Source organism: Neurospora tetraspora (assembly GCF_033439725.1).
Source record: "Neurospora tetraspora strain CBS 560.94 chromosome Unknown B0H65scaffold_15, whole genome shotgun sequence".
NCBI lineage: Eukaryota > Fungi > Ascomycota > Sordariomycetes > Sordariales > Sordariaceae > Neurospora > Neurospora tetraspora.
The window spans coordinates 1-21,503 of record NW_026944397.1 but is presented as its reverse complement, the minus strand read 5'-3'; the positions used below and the strand labels follow the sequence as shown (position 1 = coordinate 21,503).

Here is a 21,503-nt window from a genome sequence, read left to right as displayed (position 1 = left end):
TTCAGTTCGGAGGAAAGGAAGCTGAAAGGGATTGGAACAATCTGCGACGGCTGACCCGTGAGATTTTTTTGTCTGTCTCTTTTGTTGTTATGATTTCTGTTGTTTCTGATTTTTTGTGCCGATTTGTGCCGTGTGTGATTAGTCGGAAGTATAGTAGATGTGATGTCCAAACATTCTCTTGTTGGATGTACATCCCGTCGCTTTGGAGGATGTGATGTGGTTCGCCTCGGTGTTTTCCACAAGAAGCAGCTGCTGTTGCAATATACCGTAGTGTACCTTGACATTGGCGCAACGTTACGTCAGAGAGATTTTAAGCTTAGTGGACATCGGTATAGGAACAAGAGCTTCATGGGACATGGAGACGCCTTTTTTCGAGGTGGTCGGTGGCTCGGTGCCGGTAGGTGGTGGCTCGGTGCCAGTAGGTGGTACCTACGTAACCGGTAAGGTATACCGGTACCCGTGGGTGTGAGGTCGGCCTTGTCTCGCTACACCCACTCTCTTGCAGAGAGTGGGTAAAAAAATCCGTAGACAGAACAAAACCCGTAGACAGCCAAAACTTGCCAATATAACCCTAACCCCAAAAGAGCATCTCCATCATGAGGGATGTGATGGCAGATGGGATCTGTCATCGCAACTATATAAGACCACTTAAGCGACCGAAGTGTCAACTTCGATTATTTGTATCCTTTTGCGCGGGAATATAGTCTGGTTGGTGTAGTGGTCTGCCGGCGCAAAAAAGCGGTAGTATGGGATTTAGACATTGGCTGTCTACGGGTTTTGTGCTGTCTACGGATTTTTTTACCCACTCTAAGAGAGTGGGTGTAGCGAGACAAGGCCGACCTCACACCCACGGGTAAAGTCGTGGTGCGGAGAATTATAGGTTGAGGTCCGCGGACGATGGGCCCCAAGTACGGTTAGTTACACCACAGGGCAGCTTTTGCTGGGCGGTAAGCCATGCGTTATGCTCTCTCTCCCTGGGCTCTTGGCTTGGCTGTGAGCTGAATGGAAATCTTGTGATTCCATGCCACAATGAATTGCGCCCCGTTCGCAGAGGAAAGAGAGCGAAAGATCGTGAGTCGCCATTTTCTGTTGGTCGTTGATGAAAAGCCTTTGGGCGGCAGTGTTTTGAGAACTAACACTCTTGTGGTTTGATGTCTGGGCGTCTTGGCGACCTGCGACCTACCAACAGCTAGACTGACTAGAATCCCCAAAGTCTTTCAGGCTTCAGGCGTCACCGTAGGCCAGAGGAGAGTCTTACTGACAGGAGGAGATTCGCGATGCAGAGAAAATGCCCTACGAGGCCGAGTGCGAGAGGGAGATCGGCATAGGCTGGCCGCTAAACGAAAGGATTGGCGGTGATACATATCTCCAGTGAATCTTTGGGTCGGAGGCGGGGCAATTAACCACGAATGACCGCGGATGCTGACCCGAGGCGGCACTCGACATGTTATGGTCGTATGAACGCCATGAGGTGCGTTCGGATGGGAGCCCACAACTGCGGTTGGGTTCGGGGTTGGAGAAGCCGAGAAGGAGACCACGATACTTTGATGGCCGTACCTATCACACACATTCACGATACCTCCTCCGTGCTTCTGGTACCTCTAGCTCGAGCCTCAACGTAGGCCTAAGGCGGTGTTCTGCCATACCGGCATACTCTGCCTCGTAGTGACAGATCTCGCGGCCGGCCCGGGTCGTTGGTTGGCTACTGTCCTCTCTCCTGTTTACTTATTAGCAAAGCCGCAAGGGGCAGCGTCTGGAACGAGGTTGTCTTGTCCAACGAGCACTGGTGCTTTCTAAATAATCTTTGGTGGTTGCACCGCAGTTAGGAGGATCCTGTTGTTCGGCGCCACTCAGCTGCCATACTTGATCTGTAACACGCTCGTCCGTAATAAGCCACGATGCATTTCTCTTTTCCTCTCTTCTCTTCCTGCTGATCTGAGACCTGGATGGAGGATGAACATGCTTGCTGTATCCGTAGAGGTAAGAGAGGAAGTAAAGGCATCGGTTGCTGCTCTGCTGCCCGAAGTTTTCCAAGCTGTTTCCACCATGGTTCGGCGCAAATTATGGCCAAGCATCTTGACCTAGCAGAATACCACAACATCGATATCCCGTCAAAAGTCCACCGAGAGAGGGAATCACGCGGGGCTATCAGTGTTGTGAGCTGGGTAGAACTTGTCTGATATAGCGGTAGACGGTGTCGAAAGTTGGAAGTATGAGGGGATCGGAGTCAAGGTAGCTCGAGGCTCGAAGCTGCATCGTCCATCTTACTAGTCCAGTCAAATGGTGAGTATTTCCCCAGGCATATGATATTTGGTTCCTGTAGAGATTTACAGATGTCGTCCCTCGGGCGAACATGCTGCGGAAGTGGAAGACGGGAATACTCCGAGCAAGCACCGTTGTACGTTGCACCCATGGAAGACGTGCTTCCCCGCTGCAAGGTTTTGAAAGCTAGCACGGCTAGGTTGTAGGTGGACCGTGCGATAGTACTAACCGGCTAACGTCGAATGTGCGCGTACGGGCATGCAAGGTGAAGTCGATCAGATTGTCCGAAATGATCAATGACTTCATAACAAAGGCGGGTAGGGTGCGTTCGCAGTATGTATGCGAAATCCCACGCACGTACAAAAAAAAAAAAAAACCCTTGGGATCAAGTGATGATGGTAAGTGACTGGGTACCGCATCAACTCTCGAAATCGAGGTTCGGGTAAACACTTTTCACGCAGGCACAAGCAGGATTAAAGGTGTCGGTCACCTATGTACATGCTTCTTCACTACTTCTTTACACCTTTAACCCTGCTTATGCCTGCGTGAAAAGTGTTTTACCCGAACCTCGATTTCGAGAGTTGATGCGGTAATTGCTAGCAAACAGGCTTTTCTTGTTCAAGACGGGAACATCACCAAGCGTATCGGTATTGTAAATCGATAGCATTCAGTGCTAAAGTACCTGCGCTGGAACTTGTACTGGTAGCCGCACGCCGCAATACCCTTGAATCCGAACACGGCAGGTATGTATCATGTATAATGTATGTAATAGCAATAGCCGGTTTAGACATTTTCCGGAGTTGAAGAAAAGAAAACACCGTCCAACCGGCTGATACCAATTGCTACTTTGCTGATTAAAAGCGAGTCAAAAGTGACGGAACGAAGCGGACCGGACTGGAGTTGCCCAGTTCCTTCCATTCTCCTTGACAAAGCGGTTCCTTCAATGGAAGTGAAGGAACTGAACCAATCACGTATTACCATTACACTCATCCTAGCCACCGACAAGCCACAGGCGGCACCTTACTGATCAGACACCAGCCACAGTTGTCAAAGCAAGTCTCAAGCACGTTCAGTTCTGCTCGGCTTGGAACCAGGCATCAAGCTCCAATCTTAAAATCTTCATCTTCAAATCAACCTACACGATCTCTCAACCTAACATCTTACGACCCGACAGCGTTTGTATCGTTAGTATCTGAGCGCAACTCACGACCTTTTCGATAACGACCTGGCTTCCTCTGCACAGAACCGCTGCACGAGCCCCGACCGACTGTCGCTTTCAACTTTCGCGTTCTTGACAGAGCAAGACAGGTCTGCACCGCCTGCGGCCTTCCGCTGACCGATTTCGCCGCCGCCATCTCGACACGAACTCGCCAGCTTTCTATAGTCGTCAGCTCCCCGTCGTGAACGTTCAAACCCCAAAACGACCCTTCTATTCCCGACCTTGCGCCTTCGTTCGTCATCGTCCCAATACGCCACCCCACCGATCGTGAACCATGGCCACCGAACTCACCACTGGCACCCCTCTGGCGGATGCCCTCAACAATGCCATCCAGGAGAAAATAGTTGAGGTGGGCTGGGCGGGCAATACCACCGAAGCCGCCCCTATGGCCGAGTACCTCGTCCTCATGCTGGCCAACGGCAAAACACAGGATGAAGTCGCCGCGGAGATTTCTGGCGACCTTCTCAGTCTGGGACCTGACGACCCGACCGCATTGCACTTCGCTCAGTGGCTCTTTGAGCAACAAAATGCCCTCATTCCACAGTACAGCTCCGCGCCTGAACCCGTAGCCGACGAGCAGGGTGCGATGGATACGGCACAAGACAATTCAATGGGCGACTTCAACATGGACGTCACAACAGACGGCTCTGGCAATGAGCTTAACGCGTATGTCACATCTTCATCAACCCTCTCCGGACCTGGTACCCTGCTAACATCGCAAAGTCCTACTGGACCCAAGGCTATGCGGAACGGAAGCGGCAACGGCATGCGTGGTGGACGGGAAAAGCGTATTATGGGCCAGATCAACCGTGCTATGGACAGGACTCACGATCCCAACGCCGCTCTGCATCGCGTTCGCGGCCAGTCTGGAAACGAGAGGATAGCGCGAGGCCCTCCTACAGGCCCGAGAATGGGCGTTGGAAGACAGCCACGCACGACGAACACACGTGTCGCCAGCATCGCGCAAGGATTGGCGAACATGGGCGGCCCTGCCGGCCCTGGTGGTATGGGCCCGATGAACCCGATGAACGGCATGAATGGTATGGGTGGATTTGGCCAGCCGGACATCATGGCGATTATGGAGCAGCAAAGGCACATGTTGCAACAGATGCAGATGATGATGCAACAAAGTGGTGTTGCTCCCAACGGTCACGGCCCCCATGGACATGGTCGGGGTCACGGACGGCCGCTATATGAGCGCACTAGCCGGCCAAACTTCCGCCGTGGTGGAGGATTTCAACCTGGCGGTCACCAACACTCGCAGGGCTCGGATGCCGGTCAAGGCGACGCTGCTCAACAAGGCCAGCAGGCCGGTGAAGATGTCGATATGATGCAACCGAAGCGCGAGCCCCCCAATCCCGAAGAGACGGTCTGCAAATTCAACCTTCGCTGTTCCAACCGGGATTGCAAGTTCGCCCACCAGTCTCCGGCGGCGCCGCCCAACATCCCAATCGACGTGAAGGACGTCTGCAGCTTCGGAGCGGCTTGCAAGAACCGGAAGTGTGTCGGCCGTCACCCATCGCCGGCGATCAAGGCGGCGCATCAGAGTGAAATGGACTGCAAGTTCTTCCCCAACTGCACCAACCCTCACTGCCCATTCAAGCACCCTAGCATGCCCCCCTGCCGAAACGGCGGCGAATGCAAGGTGCCCGGATGCAAGTTCACCCACGTCAAGACGCCTTGCAAATTTCACCCGTGCACCAATCGATTCTGCCCTTTCTCGCATGAGGAGGGTCAACGCGGTACATTCCAGGATAAGGTCTGGGTAGCCGGCGAAGGAGGCGAGCAACAGCACGTCAGCGAAAGGAAGTTTGTGGATGAGAACGCCCCAGAAGACGTAGTCTTGCCTGGATCCGAGGACCAGCAAGCGGACGCCAACATGCCTGAGGTTGTCGTGTGAGTAATGGGGCGAAGCAAGGAAAAAGATGGGAATGTTCAAGGCAGATGCCATTTACGAGAGATGTGGCAGTTGTGCAGGAAGGGAACTGGACCAGAAGAAGTTGGTTGGTACTCAGGAGGGTGTTTTGGTTCTGTATTATATCACTGGGATGTCTGGGTCAAAGACTGGATGCTTAGATTTATTCATGATTGCTGTCCATGCGGCGTTCCGGCAGGAAGGGGTTAGCATACAATTGGAATCCAAGGAAGGCGTCGACTTTGTCTACATGTTTACTATACTGACTAGGGTGTTCTATATTGGAGGAGGGCATACCTATGGCACTGGAAGGGAACAAAGGAATTGGTCCCCGTAGCGTAGCAGCATTTGCAAAGTTTTCAGCGAATAGCTACAAACATTATACCTTATTTATTACAGCACTTCCTGCATGGGTGAGTGTGTCTCGATTCTACGTGTGATATCCTGTGATGACCCGGCCACGACCGGCTTGCCCGGCAGTTGGAACGGTGGTGGTGGCATCACCATGACCGGCGGAACGGCTCAACCCCGGCCTGGTCTGCCGTGGCTCGACCTGTCAGGCCACTCAGAGCGGGTTAGCGTGCCGAGGAGGGGTGGCCTTGCCGGAAGCCAATTCTTTAGATTCTTGTAACTGGACCTGTCCACCCCGCACCTTCGTTTCAATTTCTTTAACATCATTTTCTTTCTGTAAAATCTGTTTGCCAAAATCTCTTAAAGGCTCGGGATTCAGTTGTGCGTTCCAAGAACTTGGGCGGACAGACACCCACGCAGATCAGTCCACCAAGATCGGATAGCAGTACAAGGTCCCTTGCATGCTGTGCTTCACATGCATGGTGGCCCCTTGTTCTTCCCGTCAACAAAAACCTAATTTCAACTCTTCGGCCCGGCGACATCATCGAACGCTTGTCGACGATAACAAGCTCCTGCATATCTAACCCAAGGCCAACACGGCGCGCCATTGAACGGCGCGGGATGAGGACCACGAAGGCCTTAAGTTTCTCATGATGTACAGTACCAGTCAGCGCAGTCTGGCGCGCAACACGCGACGTTGCGTCAGCAGCAAGTGGGCGCAACCAGCAACCCTATCGCCTTCACGGCTCGCGAGCACTTGTGCTTTTGGCTCCGCCGTAACCACCAGCAAGAGGCACAATGCAACCTCCTCCGCCCTCGCCGCCACCGGCAAGACCCGATCCTACTCGACGTCGGTAACGACGCCAACAACAGAGGTCCCGAGGGATATCGCGATCCTGGGAGGTGGTCTGACCGGCTTGGCCACGGCCTTCTTCACTCACATCTACAACCCCGATGCACGCATCACGGTCTATGAGGCGTCTAACAGGCTCGGCGGATGGATTGACACAGAGGAGGTCACGGTCAAAACCCCGTCAGGCGAAACCGGCAAGGTCCTGTTCCAGCGCGGTGGCCGCATGCTCAAGACCATGAACGACAAGGCCAGGTACGATGATTTGGTCTTCTGGAAGTTAGTATGTACAGCCTCTGCGGGACGCCGGTAGGTACTCGGTAGCTCCCTGGGTTGGACTGTCCTGGCTAACCTGCTTTGATTTTGTCTGCCATTAGGTGAGCGCACTCGAGCTGGAAAACGAACTTCAAGTTAGGAGCAAAGACGAGCCTTTGGGCAACTACATCTATTACCCCGATCATCTTGTCGCCATGCCGCAGCCCATCTTTGACCAGAATCGACCCCTCGATTCTGCAGATTCAATCCTTAAAACGGTGGAAACACTCTTAAAAGAGCCCATTTTTAAGGGTGCAGTTCCGGCCGCTATGAAATACTTTTTCAGGGGCGGGCGCAAATTGACGCTCAAAGACGGAGAAGATCTATCGGTCGGCGAGTTCTTCGGGCGCGCTACGGGAAATCGTGAGCTGATCGACAACACCCTCGGCGCTTTGATGCACGGCGTATGGGGCGGCGATATATGGAATCTCAGTATGCAGAGCGGCCTGTTCTCCAAGACGACATTACCGAGCCCCGAAAAGGGTAAAATCTGGTATCCAAGGGAGGATATAGAGTTGATGGAAAGGATGTTAAGGTACCATACCAACGTCAGCCATATGCTCCGCATTTTCATGGCCAAGGGAGAGAGCTCTGAATATATCTGGTTCAAGAAGGGCTTTAGCACCCTGACGGACGCGCTCATACGGTTCTTGAAGCATACAGGGGTCACTTTCAAGCTCAACGATCCTGTGCAATCTATCTCTCTTCACCCGTCAGAAAGGATAGCGGTAGGTTTTTTTTTTTTTTTTTTTTTTTTTTTTTTTTTTTTTTTTTTGGGACAAAAGCTTCTGCTGCTTCGCCAGCATCGACCAGGCTGATTATCAGCCGGTAATTTTGCGATATCATTTACTAACTCTTCACGCCAGATCAAATCCACCAAAACTGTTCAAAACGTCCTATACGACAAAGTCGTGTCAACAATCTACGCAAAGACACTAGCCGGGCTCACCGTCAACAAGCTCCCCTCCCTAGCCCGCTCGACCGCCGTCACGATCCGAGTCGTCAACATCTGGTACCCAACCCCCAACCTCAACGCACCATTCAATGGTATCGGCTATCTTATCCCCTCGACCACGCCCCACAACGAGGAGGGTGTCCTCGGCGTGCTCTTCGACTCGGACCGTGAGCACCGCGGCCGCAACTACGGCGGCGACACCGTCCCCGGCACCAAGTTCCACCGTCATGATGGGCGGCCACTACTGGGACGCCGAGCCCTCCTACATGTACGACGAGAACAAGTGCATCGCCATGGCCAAGGCCGCGGTGGAGCGCCACCTGCAGATCCCCGAGGACGACGCGGCCGGCGCCGTGGCCACCACCAAGCTCTGCCACAACTGCATCCCGCAGCACACGGTCGGCCACCGCGAGCGCATGGTGAACGCGCACCACGAGCTGCTGCGGGCCTTCAAGGGCAACCTGGCCGTGGTGGGCGGCTCGTACCAGACGCCCGGCATCAACAGCGCGCTGCGCGGCGCTGCGGACATTGCGTTCGAGATAACGGGCGGGTTCTGGGGCAAATATACCGGAGAGACGGTTGGGAAGACGGGCCTGCAGCGATTTACCAGACCGATGTCGGAGTCTTGGAAGCAGGCGGAGAAGGGGGACAAGGAAGTGTTCCCGTTGAGGTTTGGGAACACTCCCCTTTCGGAATACTATGAAGAGGAAAGGGATCGTTAGGTCTGCCGCTGTAGGAAGGAGGACATGACCGGACCGGCAACGCGATGGAAAATGGATAGAAAATCTGACAAATGAATAGAATAGTCAGTGTGTACATTACAGATAAATAGAGATATAGGGAATAAGCTACCCTACCCTACCCTACTTACCCGTGGAGGGATGAGTATTCAACCGAAACTGGGCCAGAAACGGTGTATGTACTATGGAAAGGGTCAGTATGGAGGTCCCATGTTCTCGACTCTAATATTTTGAATTGCTACCTAGTCAAATGTTCTGCGTTATTGCCTAAAGACCCGGTGGATGTTAGTTCTCGTATTCGCGCGTTAAGTAACCTCAACTCTACGACCAGTCCTCACTCACACCCACGATTATAGTGATCCATCCTCGAGTCTATTTTGAACTCGTGATCACTCGGAGGGAATGGAATGACTTTGACACAGCAAAACCCGTGTACACATACATTCCTGCCTATGGACCAGTCCTAGCAAGTCATGCAAAAAGCTCAGGAAATTCAAAGTGGGAGTGGACTCGCTAGTCAACTTATCTATTGTCTTTCAAAGTAGACTTCTTCCTATTGTGTTTTGTTTTTTCTGTTGGTGTCAACTATCCAGCAGCGTATTCCACACCCCACGCCATTCACTTTTCTACCAGTCAGTTAACTCCCAGCATCAAACCCGTTAACGCCGTCGGTATGCCTCTATTTCTGTGATCGTATTACAGACCGTCAGGTCTAACGCACTTGCGTATGTATGATAGAGGTGTAACCACCAACGGTTTGATAAGGATATTTAGGATTTTCATATTGGCTGGCCACTAATCTCTTCCCCCCAAGCTCGCCATGTTTTTTATTTTATTCCTTTTGAACCTCTCTCTCTCTTCAGCTAACATCACCTCCTCCCCTCTCCTAGAGCAAGTATGTAATAGAAGGGAAATCTTCCTAATAAGCTCCCAACTCCTTCCTTCCTCCCTTTTTCCTTTCCCCTTTTCCGGATGTGTAGTTAAAAATAAAGGATCAGTCAATACCAGTTAGAACTTAGAATCCGCTTTCTTTTTTTTTTGTGGCCTCGCTCCATAAATGCCCGATAACAACACTACTACACTACGACTTATGTACATCCCATCCACCTCACCATCCGGATTTCCTTCTTATTCTTTGCTTGAAACGCCGAGTAGTTATACGTCTTTTCCTTAGTCGATAACTACCACAGGGGCATTCTTCCCACCCATACCACCACCAGCACCACCTTGACCCGGCTGTCCTGCGGCACGCCCTGAGGACCTCCTTGGCCGTGAACGGGTCTTTGGCCTTGTTGGGCCTGGCCTTGCTGTTGGGCATGTTGTTGGGCGGCCTGCTGTTGTTGCTGTTGCTGCATTCGCTGCATCGCTTGTGCTTGTTGCTGGATCTGGTACCGCTGTTGCTGCTGTTGCTGCTGTTGTGCCTGGGTTTGAGGGCCAGGCTGCCGCTGTTGTGGTGGCTGGCCGGGATGCGCGCGGTTGACGAATCTGTTGTTGTTGGCGCGGGCTTGTGCCTGGCGCTGAGCTTGGAGCTGAGCAACCTGAGCCTGCTGGAGTTGGACCTGAGTATGGGGCTGGGCCTGAGGCTGAGGCTGGGCTTGCGGTTGGTTAACGGGCCGGTGCTGCTGTTGTGGTTGGGATGGTGGAGGTGGTTGCTGCTTCGGTCGTTGCGGGGGCATTCCCTGTGCAGCTTGTGCAGCTACTAGCTCCTGGGGTGTTTGCTGGTGTCCTTGTTTAAGATCCTGTACTGCGCCTCCTTGATGGGGAGCGGTGATGGGCGGTGGGGGAAGTGTACCGACCAGCGATTTCACTGACTCGCTGATAGACCATAACAGCGTTTCAATGCCGATCTTTGGGTCAGCAGCGGCGCTGGTACCGAAGCTTTTCCTTCCATCGCCATGAGCGTGCCATACCGACCGCTGGAGGGAGGTATCAAACTCATCCTGCGGGGCGTTAAGAGGTCGTTCGTGCCCCTTTCATCAGTACGCTTGACGTGCCACAACAGTCTACCTTTGCGGCCCATGGTCCTGATATCAAGGCACAACAGTCGCCGAGTAGTCGGAGCAGAGAGCGAGAACCTAATCGTTACCCACTCTGCCGCTTTTACCACGATCGCCACATTGCCTGCGTTCTTCGCCGCAATGCTTTCCACTCATCCTCGATTCTGTCCACACCCTATACAGCGGCAGAGAGAATGGAAGGTAGACGGTTAGAAGCTCGGTCTTGGTAGGACTGGGCCATTTCTTGCAACATATCTAGCGCGAGCATATGAGGGTTCCCTTTTCGAGAGTAAGGATAACCTTGGCATCTTTGGGGAGGTCTAGGTGTACGCTCCATGCACGAGGACCCTGTGATGGACCGGAAACAGGTTCTGCTGGGTCGTTGCTGTAGGTGAAAACAACCCTCGCGGAGCGCAACACTTTGAGGAATGGCGTTTGCTACCAGCCAGTCTTATGGCCTCAACAACAACTCCATCAAGCGTTCCAGGGCCTGTACGCGATCGGCGAGCAAAATCGACTACGGGAGTACCCATATCCGCTCGCAGCTTAAGCGAGAACTGGCCGGTACGATGGTTGTACACCACATCGTGGTCTACATTTCCGCGCAGAGATTTGAACTTGTTCCTGTCGATCACGGTAATCTAGCCTCCGCTCGGATCTTAGCTGGCGTATCGCGCCGGACCTGAGCGGCTGTGTGGCATCTGCTGGGCCCTCTTGGGTCACCTGTGTGAGTCCGGACTCTTGAAGATGATGGGTACGAGCCTTTGCCCACGTCAAGGTACGACTGCTGGATCCAGGACGTTTGTTGAAGCATTCCGATAGCCGCACATAAATCGTAGGCAGCCTAACCTGGGGCGGTAGGCTGTGGTTTGGCAACTCGAGTGCCGGTGTGATTTTTGAGGGTATGTAGCTTGCGAAGATCGGTGATATGTGAAATCATGCCAGCGGCGTAGACCGACAAATTTCGGAAGAAGGTGTCCGACAACGTTAGTTGGTTGGACGTCATGGGCATTTTGGTGAACAGCCTCAGGCGGCCGGCGGGGGAAGTTAGGCTTGGTGGTGAGCTATTCAGAGTTAGCACATCATCAATCTCCAAGCTTATCTGATCAGGATTATACTCACAGGTCAACTAGCCACCATTGGTCACCACCAAGAATCATGCTCATCATGACGAACCATTGTCGTGTCATCCAATTTGCCTTTCTGAGCCAAACTGCCTTGAAAGCTTCCGAGATCCTGAAGCATCCGAGTAGACGATAGCCTTGGTCTCTTCCTGGGTAATTGGCGGACGGCAAACAACCAGCCTATACTCCTTACACGGCTGTTGAGATCCTTGACTGTATGGTCAAATCTTAGTTGCTCCATAAGGTTTGCGCCTTCTTCCGCCGCATTGGAACTGGTATTCAGCTTCATTTGTCCCTTCAAGAAGACCGGGGACCGCGGGAACAGTGTAAAAAAGCCCGTCAGTGGTTCGATCTTGATGACAGCCTTGTCATTGTCGAATAGTTGTACGGCCAAAGAAGAATTCTGCGGCTCCTCCTTTGAAATCTCCAAGTCAAGTCTTGCATGCTTCTGTGCAAACCGAGGTTTGCTGAGAAGCTTGCTAGATATCGATGTGAGTATGTATTCAACGTGACTTGCAATAACCGCCGTCAGGAGCTTTTCCGCAGAAATAGTCTCAACATTTAGGGTATGTCGAAATCCTTGACCTCCTTGTTGTCGCGGAACCAACGTAGGCTGATGTAACTTGAAGGCTTCGAATCAAGGTCTCCTTCGACGCCCTTTCCGCTCCATACCCCTAGCAAAACCCAGCTCTTGGCAGTTTGTGAAGAAGGGCCCTCCAGACCGTGCGGAGGCTTGAGCCAGTACTGGATAGACATGGCACGGTTGAGTTTCTCGACCTTCAGGGTATCAACCCACCTGCCCATTGCCAGTTCCGTTGCCTGACGACGGAACTCAACAATCTTCTGAGTTAAACGAACTCATGAAGATAGTTATAGCACCCAGCCAAGCCCTGATCGCCCAGGATTGTGTTGACTTTGTTCTCGAGGAAAGTGCGCACACCATGCGACAGCTCTGCTGGAGCAGGGGTGAAAAGAAAGCGGAAGTCGATGAACCAGAATTGCTGCTCAAAGTCCTCATCACCAATCGTCAGGTCGACTTCAAACTCTCCCTTCACTTTGAACGTGACCCTTCCGTTCGAGATGTTATAGTCACGGAAAGCAGCCGGGATCTTTTCGTGTTCGTCGAAGGTGAGTCGTACGCTTAGCATGGTATTGATGTTGTCGATAAACGCTTCTTTCTCCTCCCACGTTATAGGGGGGGCTCGATATATCCCAACTAACGTTGTCAGAACACCAAGCCACAGAGCATAATCTGGACCATCGACTTACCTCGGGCATCCAGGACGCTTGACCAGTTGTCAGAACTTCCAGAGCCGTCTTCAGATCTGGGCCCGGCACTTTCGCCCAGTGAAGATCCTGCTTCATCCTGATCAACTCCCAGAAGAGTTCTTGGTAGTGAGCCTGTTTGGTCAACATATGTACCCTGATGTCAATCAGGGCTCCAACCTGAGCTGCCTTTTTGCTCCATTCGGTGATGACAAGGGTCTTGACCCATTTTGAATGCATATCCTGCAGGAAGTTGAGGAGATGAACCTTCTTTTCAAGACTCTCCTGCGAGGTGTCGTGATTATCCGCGGATTGGTGGTTGGTGTTGCCATTCAGGACGGCTTGTGGTAAGGGTTTGGAGGCAAGGTATGCGATCTCGTCTTGCAACTTCGTGTGAGTCCATTGTGACAATCTAGTCAGGAGTAGGCTTAGAGGCATAATATCCGCGGTGATGTGTTGGATCTCGTCTGGCAGATCGGTGAATTTAGAGCCGCCAGGCGGCTGGCTGTCCACATCCATGAAGGAGGCACCTCCGCCGTTCGTCATGGCTGAGGAGCCCGACATGTTTGCGAGAGCTTTACCCTTATCTGGCGAGCCCTCCCGCTTGGCCACGCCTCCATTGACGCCGTTCGTCCACGAATTCCTGTCGTGATGGGTGCGCACTCCGTTCATATGTCCGTTTTCCATCCTGCGCGTGCCTTACTGCCGCGCGAACAACGCTCGCCCAAAGAGCGTCCCCAGTGTCGTGTGTTGCTGAAATAATCTCTAGAAATGCAGTCGTGAAGACGGGAATCGGTCGTCAAAGTGTAACAGCTTCGGCAAATACCACGCAAGATCGGAAGCGTGTCGCGAGATATCGGGATATCGTCGGTCGTGTGACGGTCGTTACCAGGGACGTGTTGTTGATGTCCAAGTTGTAGCGAAGGCGAGAGAAGGCGAACGGTAAGAACATCCGCTGGGGAATTTCTTCGTCAAGGAGGCCCCGGGGAGCGCGCATCAAACCACGGCTCAGACGTTGAGATTGGCGCAGACAGCACGATTTCCCATCACTTCGGGTGGCGAGTTGATTGAAAAAGTTGCGTTGGTGGGCGAAAGTAGGGCGCCGTGTCGGATCGTAGTTGATGTCAAAGTGAAAGTCGCCAGCGGGTTTCAGATTTGCCCGGCAGTGGAGGTGCGCAAAAGTGGAAGGCGATCGAAAATACAACACGCGCTGGTTCGTAGAGCGAGGAAGGCGGTAGGTGAGAGCCTGGAATGGGACGCCTGCCCGAGTCGGTCACAAAATCGAATTTTACGCTAGAAACGGAGGTCAAGGGAAAAGCGACAGGTGATCAAGTGGAAGTCGAAATGCGCGTGCGCGTGGATCACTTGTCTGGTGCCTTTGAAAGGTTCGTCGCACCAGTGACAAATGCCCTCCCTGTCGGGCAGTCTGCGACGGGTGGGCGCCCAGGGAGGAAGAAGACCCATCCACGGTATGCCCTTCTCCAGTGAGGCTGGGGTCACTTCTCGCCCGGTGCAGTACCCATTGCGCAGCCAGCCAAGGAAGTACCTACCAGTACCTAGAGGTAGGTGCCACTGTGGATCTTTCAACCAACACAAGAGAGACGGCCGCAAGGCTGACCACGCCTATTGAAAGTTTGAAAATTTGGTGAATCCAACGTCGCATTAAGATACTCAGCTGTTAATGGAAAATACTCGTATTTTGCTATCTTATCCAGTTATCGATTACACATGACGTAAAATCGATATTTCAACTCACAGTTAAAGGTACGACCTAAAAGCCCTTGTGTCTCTGCCCAGAAACATGGTTACTACCTTACGATATATGTTACGATACGCTCTGTGTATTGCATGGTAAATACTGCAGTACGTAATCAAACTTCGGACTGGTACCGTACCTATCCACCCGTGACGTTACAGGCCTGTGCTTTGGTTCGGCTGGCAATTTGATACAGCAACTTTAGGGTATCATACCTATACGTAGGACTGATCAATGGTTACCGTAAAGTGCACAATGCGGCAACGCTCAATATGAATGTACTGGCCATTAAGGTAAGAAGCTTTCTCTAACTACTTGGCTACTCAAATTCGGCCTCAGTATGAGATAAGACATCCCTTCACGTCTTCAACCATCCCCAGGCACAAGAGCGAGTCACTACCTGTATCCCCAACACCTATAGTAAGAAAGGAACCTCATCATAAATTGTTCTCTCCGGATCGTGAAGGACATAACAACAGCCATGCCCGCTGTTACCTATAAACCCATACATGCCTCTTTTGACTCTCATGAAATTGCTTTAATGCTTTTCCCAGCATCACATAAAAAGAAAACGCAGAAAACCCCCAGGGGAAATGGAAGCAAGATCTAGTCCCAACGTTTCTGCTCATGACGTGATACAACTGCTTCCTTTGCCAACTCATGACGCAGATTGAACCACGTGTACCAAAGCATATCCATCATCCGGAGCGAAGGGAGGATAGTGAGGACGTTGCGAATCTACAGCTTCATGCCCGACCCCATGGCGGAGGTTGTGGGCCACTGGTAGCCCGCAGCATCGCTGAATTTGTAGCCGTACGAGGCCGTAAAGTCATCCAGAACAGCCGGGCCGCGAGAACCTAGACAATGTTAGTACTGAATGTCATTCCATAGAACATCTTGGTGATCACGTACCATAAGGATACTCCATCGGGATGATTTCCTTATTATCATCGAGATAGTGAAGCAGAGGGGTAAAGATTCTCCAGCTGGCATCGAGCTCATCATCACGGACAAAGTTGGAATGGTCGCCCTTCAAGCAGTCGAGAATAAGGGACTCGTAGGCCTCGGGAATCTTGAGGTCGGAGAAGCGTCTCCTGTAGGTGAGGTCAAGCTCGGTGACAACGGTCTGCATGCTCAGGCCGGGAAGCTTAGAGTTCATCTTGATGTAGACACTTTCGTTGGGCTGAATGCGCATGACGAGTTCGTTGCGAGGAATGTCCTTGAAAATGCCCGATGTGACGTCCTTGAACTGCACGCGGATCTCGGTCTTCTGCTCGTTCAAGGCCTTGCCTGCCTTCATGATGAAGGGTACACCATCCCAACGCTCGTTCTTGATGTACGCAACTAGCGCACAGAAAGTGGGGCAACGGGAATCCTTGGGGACAGTATCGTCTTCCTTGTAAGCAGGCTTGCTTCCGTCAAGCGACCTTCCGTACTGGCCGATGATGACGTTCTTGGGCTCGATTGCCGGAATGGCGCGGAGGACCCGCACCTTCTCATCACGGATATCTTCAGCGGGAGAAAGAGATGGGGCGCTCCATGGCAAGCAGCGTAAGAACCTGCAACAAATGGTTCTGCATGACATCGCGGATGATGCCGAACTCGTCGAAGTAACCACCACGACCCTCGGTGCCGAAAGGTTCCTTGAATGTAATCTGGGACGTTGTCGATGTGATGCCTGTTCCAGGTAGCGCCCAGGAAGGAGTTGCCGAAACGCAGAATAAGAATGTTCCACCATCTCCTTGCCGAGATAATGGTCGATACGGAAGAGCTCTTCTTCCCTCCAGTCAGGCTCAAGAGACTTTTGCAGTTCTCGAGAGCTTGCCAAGTCCTTGCCAAAGGGTTTCTCGACCTATTGTTGCAGTGTCAGACAAGGGCTGAGGTACAACGAAAAGACAAGTGACTTACAATAACACGCGCAACGCCCCTGGAGGGGTAGCAGCACCTCTTGAGATGCTGTGAAACAATGGTGAAAACGCTGGGGGCAGAGCCATGTAGAAGAGTCTGTGGTTCTCTTTCCTTCCTTGCTCGAGTTCCCCAAATGTTTGTTGAGCTGCATAAAGGAGTCGTCGCGATCATACTGGCCGGAAACGTATGTGCAGATGGAGCAGAACTCCTCAAGCTGCTGCTCGCTTTCCTTCGTTGGGGTCTTGATATACGACTTGATGCGGCGGATGTACTCGTCGTGGTCCATTTTGGTTCTGGCATAACCCACGATCCGGATGTCCTTGGGCAAAAAACTGGTTGCGGTACTACAGGAATAACGTTAGCTCCCTAATCGGAGGCGACCCAGAAGAGGGCATACACACCAGTCCGAAGAGCGCAGGATACTAGTTGCACGTCAGTCGATTGCCATATGAAGTAGCCCAATGGTAAGCAGTAACTCACGGTCTTCTTCTTAGCGAGATCGCCAGAGGCACCAAGGACAACAATGACGGTGTTGTCCTTGAGCTCTACCGCACTGCAACGCCATGTTTGTTAGCAAGCGCTTCTAAATCACCAACAATCAACCATAGACTGAAAAAGCTGTTGAGCTCCACCACGCAATGACTGATATTGGCGGGGTGAGGGGCACTCACGCTCCATGGTGATCAGATGCCATCGTAGCGGTCGGCTTGTGTGAATCGATATTCCAAGTTCGTCGCGTTGGTGGTTGAGCGAGGAAAAAAAGAGACTGTGAGGGCGACGAGAAAAGTGGAAGAAGAGGATTGCGTTGTTGCCCGATGGGGGTTGAAGAAAGTATTGGGACAGAGTGGGCAAGCTTGGTCAGGTTTCGGGGTTAAAAGTGAATGTGTATTTCTCAGCTACGGCGTTTTGGGTGAAACCTCCCTCAACCTGGAACCTGGCTGGTCCAGGGCACCTGGGAGCGAATGATGCGCAGACTGCCTGCGACCCTCGAACTAGAGCTGCTGCTGCTGCAGTCAGTCTAGTTGATGGGCCACGGCCCACGAGGGCAAGCTTACTCACGGCCCCGCACCGCGCGCTAGGTGCGTACCCTGGTACGTACCACTTACCTCATCACGCTCATGAAGGGGAACAACCGAGTGAACGGTGCCAAGCCGCCTCCAAAGCTTGGGCCCCATCTGATAACAGCTTTAACAAGAGAGCTTTGCTTCTTTTGACCAACCCCCAAACCCCGCCGGCCTTTCCGGATGGAAATCTTGTCCCGTTCATGTTACCTAATGCATGATAGATGCCATATTCCTCCTCCGGAATCGCATCAAACAAAGGGCTGCTTAGATTGGCTTCCCCCCCCCCCCCCCCCCCCCCCCCCCCCCCCCCCCCCCCCCCCCCCCCCCCCCCCCCCCCCCCCCCCCCCCCCCCCCCCCCCCCCCCCCCCCCCCCCCCCCCCCCCCCCCCCCCCCCCCCCCCCCCCCCCCCCCCCCCCCCCCCCCCCCCCCCCCCCCCCCCCCCCCCCCCCCCCCCCCCCCCCCCCCCCCCCCCCCCCCCCCCCCCCCCCCCCCCCCCCCCCCCCCCCCCCCCCCCCCCCCCCCCCCCCCCCCCCCCCCCCCCCCCCCCCCCCCCCCCCCCCCCCCCCCCCCCCCCCCCCCCCCCCCCCCCCCCCCCCCCCCCCCCCCCCCCCCCAAATCAGATTCAGTGATACCCTGAATGCTTACATCCATTCCATGTTCCAGGACGGGAGCAGTGCAGGTTGGCTCAGACTTTGTCAGTTTGGCTGGTGTTGGTAACCTCACGAAGCTGGACGTCGGTCCCGTCCCGTACTTGCCTTATAGATGTCATGGTTCCACCGATCTCCGGCTGATAGATGTCTTAACATTATCCGGACCCCAGCGTTATGGAAGCCGTCTCTGCGTAGCCTCTGGCGATGGAACCGAGAGCCAGGGTATGGATCCGAAGCGGGTGCCGTCAAATGGTTCCTCGACTTCGACCAAATGACTCCCGCCGGTAGAAAGTCCAGACAGTGACAGCTTGCGCTCCGATCTTGCGCCGTAGTAACAGGGTTGCCCCTGGACAATTTTTGACAGTATAGAACGAGTGGATACGGTCATAATAAGTACCTGAGCTAATCTGGTCCTCGGTCGACGATGGGTTTCAGGCCTCAAAGTCTGGATAGAGCAAGTAAACGTTTCGGGTCTCAAGAGCACAGTTACATAATTACTAGACGAGTGCCTGATAAATTTGGAGCTCGGAGAAGTTCAAATTGCATGGATGGATCCCTTTCTGCTTCTGTTGGGAATGGTGGGGGGGTGCGGAAAAGTTACTTGAATCCGTGTTCAGGACCGTAGAGGTACGGATGGCTCCATAGCTCAATTTGTCAACCGTGAGCCTGTAGACTTTGAACGACCCATGCGTTCTTCAGGGTCGGTCGGGGGTAAAGGTAAATATACCGCAAGCACCGGACTATGTTGCATGGGCTAGAGATTTCGCTTTGCTCCTCTGCAGATTATTGTTCCGATATCCGTTCACAGTCAGAAGGCGCCGTTACAGGAAGAAGTAATATGTTGCTTCCCTGCTGAAATGCCACCGGGTTAACAGTAAGACAGGTACGTCCGACAAACCATTCAAACTTCGTCGGGGAAGGGTGAAAGCAGGTAACTACGGAGAAAGCTTCCCTTCGCCGATGTGAAGAAACAAATCTGCCAGCTCCTTGCAGTTCGCCGAGACGAAATTGCCAAAGTATAGTTCAAGTCGCTTCAGCTTCCAAGACGGGATTCGAAGTCAACCGCCGGTCTTACGCCACGCGCACTCTTGAAAGGCGCCGTGTCAACCCGCATCATATGGGACAGTCTAATACCGTAGATGTACGACTCTCGAGCTCTAGCGGAAGATAACAGGATTCCCATGCGTAGGTATGGGGGGCATCTACTGCCACTCAAGAGGTCAGAGTCAACGGAAACGCATTGTGCCGAAAAGCCCTCTAGACCATGGTGTTTTGCCTGGATGACATGGTACTGTCATTGAGTCTTTGCCGGTAAAAATGAGCAGAAAGACATCTGCAGCTTCGGATATAAACAATAGCACACACCGAGTGGAGTGTGCACGCCCCGGTTTACTACCTAGGTTAGCTGCGGAAACAGGCCCGAAAGACTCTTTTGTTCTGAGCTTACTGGATATATTTCGCAGGCAGTTCGCCTGCTCTCCCCAACGTTAAGAATACCGAAAACTTTACGAGTATGGATGACAAGGACAGAGGCCATCTGAGAATCTAAGATCATTCCGGTATTCGTTGGTGTTGCAGGCTGATGCCGGGAGCATTCCTCATCTCATCTCAAGGTCGTGGAAGTTGAGGTTGAGTGTGGATGTGGGGGTCACTCAGTTCGGGAGCTTGCCCGGGCTCGGGAGCCGTCGACGATGCCAGTGAGGGGCAAAGCCGAAGGGGAACAGAAAAAACCATCGATTGCATCATGGATCGCGGAGAAGCTAAGATAACGATACAGATAAGGACCGATGGGTGTCATGCGTTATCGGAACATGCACAACTTTACAGGGGTCATGTAATGTGGCTGGGGCACGAACCTCAGCCACATCTGACCCTGCTGGCAGGACGCGCTCCTGGGCTCTCATTCGCGCGGCGCACACTTTTCGGAAGGCGAGAAACTCCGAACCGTCCCAAGCACCACAAACCCTACCAAATTCCCACCAGGCAATTTTCGAATTACCAGGAGCCGTCGAAGTGCAGAGCCACAACACGTCGCCCAACGCAGGACTCCGGATCAGCAATTGTCTTCATACAAGACTCCTTGCTGAGTTCCCTTTTATCGTGGCAGGGAAATTTTGATCAAGCGGAACATATCGCCAGTCAAGATGCCTACCGAAGCCGGCCACAGATGTGAGACTCCCAAACCACCTGCGCAAAGAACATTGCCGGTGTTGTCGTCGTCGCCTTGAAGTCATCGGCGTCGCGAAACCCGTGTATATGGTTCTTTGTGTCTGTTTTGCAAGTTTGGACATTGCTGACCCTGTTTGTTGCAGTATATGTCAAGTGAGTAGCCACCCCCGAAAGGAATCGACGATGCGAACGAGTCTGCGATTGCTGCGCCGCTACGAAACGATCCCCCGAAGACGACAGTTGCTGGGAACTTGGTTATTTCGGAAACGACGAGGCCAGAAACGACGACGTACCGAGCACGGACTGACGAGAGGAATCGCATAGGGGTCGCCACCTGAGCTATCAGCGTGGCCGTCACACCACCCACCCCAAGACCAGCTTGGTCAAGATCGAGGGTGTTGATGACACTGCTGCTGCCAAGTACGTGGTAAACTTGTTCCGAACACCACGATGATGGATATTGACAGGGGATACAGCTTCTACCTTGGCAAGCGCGTCGCCTATGTCTACCGCGGCCAGAAGGAGGTTCGCGGCACCAAGATCCGCGTGATCTGGGGCAAGGTCACCAGGCCTCACGGTAATTATCCCCATTCCCCGAGGTTCTGGGTAGAACGATGAATGTTGACTTGTGACTTCACAGGCAACTCCGGCGTTGTCCGCGCCAAGTTCGCCACTCCCCTCCCCGCCAGGTCCTTCGGTGCCTCCGTCCGCATCATGCTCTACCCCTCGTCTATCTAAAGGGAACGGGTCAGGCCGGAGTTGGGTGGTAAAGGTGGTTTATGATTTCGGTGCATCAGGGATTAGCAAGGGTCGGCAAACGGGCCTTGCTTCTAGCATACAAAATCAAAGGCATTACCAACAAGAGACATGCCAAACAATTGCGATTGAGGATCCCGCAGTTTACTGCTGGGTGCGAGACGAATGCTTCATCAACGGGAGTGGTTCATGAAACGGCGCAATGG

General features: G+C 53.1%; 6 protein-coding genes across 6 annotated transcripts; 3 read left to right on the top strand and 3 right to left on the bottom strand.

Annotated features, from left to right (window-relative positions):
* Nucleotides 1-1,560: 1,560 nt before the first annotated feature.
* Nucleotides 1,561-1,710, bottom strand: B0H65DRAFT_437482 (uncharacterized protein; the record flags this gene model as incomplete). Its single annotated transcript, XM_062825314.1, has 1 exon — nucleotides 1,561-1,710. A coding segment is annotated over one exon (150 nt), but the record flags the coding sequence as incomplete, so codon positions are not given.
* A 2,045-nt stretch (nucleotides 1,711-3,755) lies between these two features.
* On the top strand, nucleotides 3,756-8,589 carry B0H65DRAFT_512989 (uncharacterized protein; the record flags this gene model as incomplete). The annotated part of the gene is made up of 7 exons (XM_062828626.1): nucleotides 3,756-4,147; nucleotides 4,205-5,377; nucleotides 5,796-5,832; nucleotides 6,374-6,880; nucleotides 6,975-7,640; nucleotides 7,779-8,069; nucleotides 8,125-8,589. 7 exons carry the CDS (start codon nucleotides 3,756-3,758, stop codon nucleotides 8,587-8,589), a joined length of 3,531 nt encoding a protein of 1,176 aa, XP_062676428.1.
* Nucleotides 8,590-9,777: 1,188 nt separating this feature from the next.
* Nucleotides 9,778-13,558, bottom strand: B0H65DRAFT_512988 (mediator of RNA polymerase II transcription subunit 14; the record flags this gene model as incomplete). The annotated part of the gene is given in 18 exon segments (XM_062828625.1): nucleotides 9,778-9,843; nucleotides 9,858-10,136; nucleotides 10,146-10,154; nucleotides 10,167-10,286; nucleotides 10,308-10,325; nucleotides 10,353-10,422; nucleotides 10,432-10,577; nucleotides 10,598-10,748; nucleotides 10,786-10,859; nucleotides 10,905-11,023; nucleotides 11,047-11,228; nucleotides 11,287-11,453; nucleotides 11,482-11,668; nucleotides 11,727-11,840; nucleotides 11,905-12,281; nucleotides 12,314-12,571; nucleotides 12,583-12,909; nucleotides 12,998-13,558. Coding segments are annotated over 18 exon segments (3,225 nt in total).
* A 1,458-nt stretch (nucleotides 13,559-15,016) lies between these two features.
* On the bottom strand, nucleotides 15,017-17,783 carry B0H65DRAFT_481955 (glucose-6-phosphate 1-dehydrogenase). The gene is made up of 7 exons (XM_062827652.1): nucleotides 17,330-17,783; nucleotides 17,139-17,211; nucleotides 17,060-17,080; nucleotides 16,832-16,977; nucleotides 16,659-16,728; nucleotides 15,663-16,602; nucleotides 15,017-15,607 (listed from the first exon to the last, which is right to left on the bottom strand). Exons 1-7 carry the CDS (start codon nucleotides 17,350-17,352, stop codon nucleotides 15,489-15,491), a joined length of 1,392 nt encoding a protein of 463 aa, XP_062676426.1. The 5' UTR covers nucleotides 17,353-17,783; the 3' UTR covers nucleotides 15,017-15,488.
* Nucleotides 17,784-18,359: 576 nt separating this feature from the next.
* Nucleotides 18,360-19,921, top strand: B0H65DRAFT_447133 (uncharacterized protein; the record flags this gene model as incomplete). The annotated part of the gene is made up of 4 exons (XM_062825849.1): nucleotides 18,360-18,594; nucleotides 19,018-19,089; nucleotides 19,155-19,205; nucleotides 19,836-19,921. 4 exons carry the CDS (start codon nucleotides 18,360-18,362, stop codon nucleotides 19,919-19,921), a joined length of 444 nt encoding a protein of 147 aa, XP_062676425.1.
* A 160-nt stretch (nucleotides 19,922-20,081) lies between these two features.
* On the top strand, nucleotides 20,082-21,503 carry B0H65DRAFT_481951 (ribosomal protein L35A). Its single transcript, XM_062827651.1, has 5 exons — nucleotides 20,082-20,541; nucleotides 20,685-20,694; nucleotides 20,866-20,961; nucleotides 21,018-21,118; nucleotides 21,182-21,503. Exons 1-5 carry the CDS (start codon nucleotides 20,517-20,519, stop codon nucleotides 21,277-21,279), a joined length of 330 nt encoding a protein of 109 aa, XP_062676424.1. The 5' UTR covers nucleotides 20,082-20,516; the 3' UTR covers nucleotides 21,280-21,503.

Excerpts from the sequence above, each read along its gene's own strand:
- B0H65DRAFT_481951 (XM_062827651.1), top strand. The coding sequence starts at position 20,517 with ATGCCTACCGAAGCCGGCCACAGAT. Across the intron at positions 20,962-21,017 it reads GATGACACTGCTGCTGCCAA|CTTCTACCTTGGCAAGCGCG; the intron begins GTACGTGGTAAA and ends CAGGGGATACAG. Across the intron at positions 21,119-21,181 it reads CAAGGTCACCAGGCCTCACG|GCAACTCCGGCGTTGTCCGC; the intron begins GTAATTATCCCC and ends GTGACTTCACAG.
- B0H65DRAFT_481955 (XM_062827652.1), bottom strand. The coding sequence starts at position 17,352 with ATGGCATCTGATCACCATGGAGC. Across the intron at positions 16,729-16,831 it reads TGCACATACGTTTCCGGCCA|CGTTTTCACCATTGTTTCAC; the intron begins GTATGATCGCGA and ends CTCTGCCCCCAG. Across the intron at positions 16,603-16,658 it reads GGGGCGTTGCGCGTGTTATT|GTCGAGAAACCCTTTGGCAA; the intron begins GTAAGTCACTTG and ends CTGCAACAATAG.